At 36.8% G+C, this 3047-nt stretch overlaps 1 protein-coding gene across 1 annotated transcript in view; it reads left to right on the top strand.

Annotated features, from left to right (window-relative positions):
- MDM2 (MDM2 proto-oncogene) overlaps window positions 1-1636 on the top strand; it is a gene marked incomplete in the record, with an annotated part of 152118 nt that extends 150482 nt beyond the window's left edge. Inside the window, 1 exon segment of the mRNA XM_044088019.1 lies at window positions 489-1636. Coding sequence (XP_043943954.1) covers window positions 489-1040 — 552 coding nt within the window.
- Between the last annotated feature and the right edge of the window lie 1411 nt (window positions 1637-3047).

The following is a 3047-nucleotide window of genomic DNA, read 5'->3' as shown; positions in this document are numbered from 1 at the left end:
TTTTTTCATGGTTGTATTGTCAGTGTAATAGCTAAACAGAATTTTGCTTGCTGAAGGATACAGTTATACATTTCTTGGCGTTTAATTTTAGTCCATGGTTTTGACACCAGCTGTCAGTTTGGGACAGGCCCTCTTGGTGTTTTCTGGGGAGTTTCTGCAAACTTGGTCAGCCACAAACCCTTAACAGTGGCTTTGGCCTTTGAAAAGTAAATGCCAGAGTGGCCAAAGGACTGAACCTCTGTGGTGTACACCTGGGTTTTTAAGAGTAGGGGGGTGTATGTGGGTATGTGATCTGAAAGTATTGGAGGGGAGAGGGATAGAAGTTTGGGCTAAATTTGTCCACTAGTAGAGTGACTGTCCTCTGGGTTTATGCAATATCATTTACTGTTAGTTCTGCGCATTGCCAGGCATTTTCTAACTCTGCATGCACATATTGTATAGCTTTCAGGAATAAGATAAATGTTCACTTGTATTTATTTATTTTTAAGGATTATTGGAAGTGCAGCGAATGTGGAGAATGCAACCCTCCCCTTCCACGACATTGTCATCGTTGCTGGGCCGTATGCAAGGACTGGCTTCCAGAGGATAAAACTGTTCAGAAAGCCAGCTTTTCATCTTCAGCAGAACTAGAACAAGGTAAAGGTATTGATGTACCTGACTGCAAGTTAGTTAAGCAGGAATCACTTCAGGAATCCAGTAATGAGGATGATAATTTTACACAGTCTTCAGAATCTCAAGAAACTATATGTTCGCAGCCATCTACATCTAGTAGCATTTACAGTAGCCAAGAGGATCTCAAAGAAATTGATGGAGAAGAAGCAAAAGACAAGGATGAATGTTCGGAGACCAGTTTGCCTTTAACTAGCATAGAACCGTGCGTTATTTGTCAGAGTAGACCCAAAAATGGTTGTATTGTTCATGGCAGGACAGGTCATCTTATGGCGTGCTTTACATGTGCGAAAAAACTGAAAAAACGCAATAAGCCGTGCCCTGTTTGCAGGCAGCCAATCCAAATGGTCGTTTATACCTATTTTAGTTGAAAGAAGGAAAACTCTTCAGGATAAGAGGTTATGACATTTGCTTTACAATGTTCCTGTCCACATCCGTAAAACCATTATAGGATGATGATTCTACTTTTGTGGAGAAAAGAATTTATTTGCATCCTTAATGTCATTGAAGTAAACTATTTCCTTTGCTAAAGCAGCTTCTGAAGAGCAGTCTTCCTTGAGAGCTAATAAGGCAGATATCTGGGTTTTTTTTCTCCCCTTCACAATTTATATATTTTTTATTGTTCGTCAACTACCTCCAGAAGTCCATTTTCTGGAAATGTGCAATATGGCACAGGGACAGCATGCAATTGACAAGATTGTCATAATTGGAAACCGTACCATCATTTTATGCAGTTTCTTAATTCTGTTAAGGATGCTTTTGGCCACATTGATATTATTTTGTGTCTGTATCCCATTTCCCAATACAACTGCAGAGGTCGTGTGTGTCCCATAAAAGAATTGCTCTATAATCCACTGCTGCCATGCCAATTTATTGATGGAATTTTAAACCAGTGTTTCAAGAAGTGAAACACTCAAAACGTGATTTCAGTGTACTCTAGTGGAAGGAATTAAAATTTGCAGCTTTTCTTGGCAGTCTCTTATTTGGCAGATGTCTGCTCTAAAGGTGTCATAGTTGCACTGTAACTTCTGGAGTCTTGACTGTTTTGCTGTGTACGGAAGTTTTTCAGTACTTTATTGTATATGACATCTTAGATATTGATATTAGAATAATATTTAAGACTGAAGAAATTATTTTTATAAAAGATAAAGTAAATTTTTAACTAATATGAAACTTTTATTTTACAGCTGTGCACAATTTCATAACTGCAAAATCTTGCAGATAATTTAGATTTGATAATTTAATTTATTCCTTCAGGTTGATGGCATTTTGATCATTGATAGTAGCATACTGTTAGTGGATAAACAGAGAATAGTTTCTCAGAGGATGGGATTAATATTCTCTCATTGGTAAATATTAAGAGGCTGATTAAGTTCCAGAAAATGTTTTAGGTGAATTAGAATTAGCTGAGACAATGACTGCAGATATAACAAAGCTGAAGCAAAGAGTGCAAAAATACTCTTTACAAGAGAAGGTGTAATTTAACCCTGATGTATCCCTTTCCTTTGAAGTGCAGTGACCCTAATAAGTAGACTTTAGGGATGCTACAAGTGGCTTAATCCCCAGTACGGGAAAATGTTTGGGGGGTTGAATGTTTGCTGTTATTTTGTCTGCCAATTTCCAGTTTTGCCATATTTTTTGTTAAAGTAACACAGGGTTGAGTATTTAATATGTATTTGTCACTAATGAAGATCATATTCTGGTTCATGTTTTTGTTGTCTTAGCACTAGTGGAATTTTTATTGGACAACTCTTACCCCTTTTTCATGTATAGTTTTTTTTCTGGTCTTGCAAATAGTTTATTTAAGAACAAATGTAATGGAGTTGCCCTGCTTTTTTATTTATTGTATATGAAACTGGAAATCTGAATGAAGATGTATACAATACATGTATTTTGAAAAAAATTGAAAGGCTTAGAATTATTTTCTTTACTTGTGCAATTGAAAGGCTTAGAATTCTTTTCTTTACTTATGCACTAACCTTGTTCTAAATGTATTTAAAGGACAAGCATGCTCAGAAAGAGTGCTTTCTCTTCTGTTTAGTTGGAAGTCTGTAGCACTGACGCACATGAATGGATTTCTCATTTTCTTCTTGAACGGGATTCTGCAGTCTCTGCACACCATTTTGACCTTAGCTGAAACATTTGGTTATTTCTTTTTGGAAGTTGTCAGAACTTGTTACATAGTCACATGGCTCACTGGAGCATGCCGTTAATAAATTACCTGGCAACATGGGGATGAGCATAACCATTTTACCCAAGATAAATAGTGGGGAAAGGAAAGTCTGCATTGAAATTCAGCTCCACACAGTTATCAATCACTAAATTCTCCTTTCCTTTACCTTTGTAACAACCCCAAGTGTGCCATGTACAAAAGAAAC

Source organism: Protopterus annectens, chromosome 11.part0 (genome assembly GCF_019279795.1).
Source record: "Protopterus annectens isolate FY-2018-M chromosome 11.part0, PAN1.0, whole genome shotgun sequence".
In the NCBI taxonomy this organism is placed as follows: Eukaryota; Metazoa; Chordata; order Ceratodontiformes; family Protopteridae; genus Protopterus; species Protopterus annectens.
Note: the sequence above shows the minus strand (reverse complement) of the source record. Positions and strands in the feature narration are given on the sequence as shown.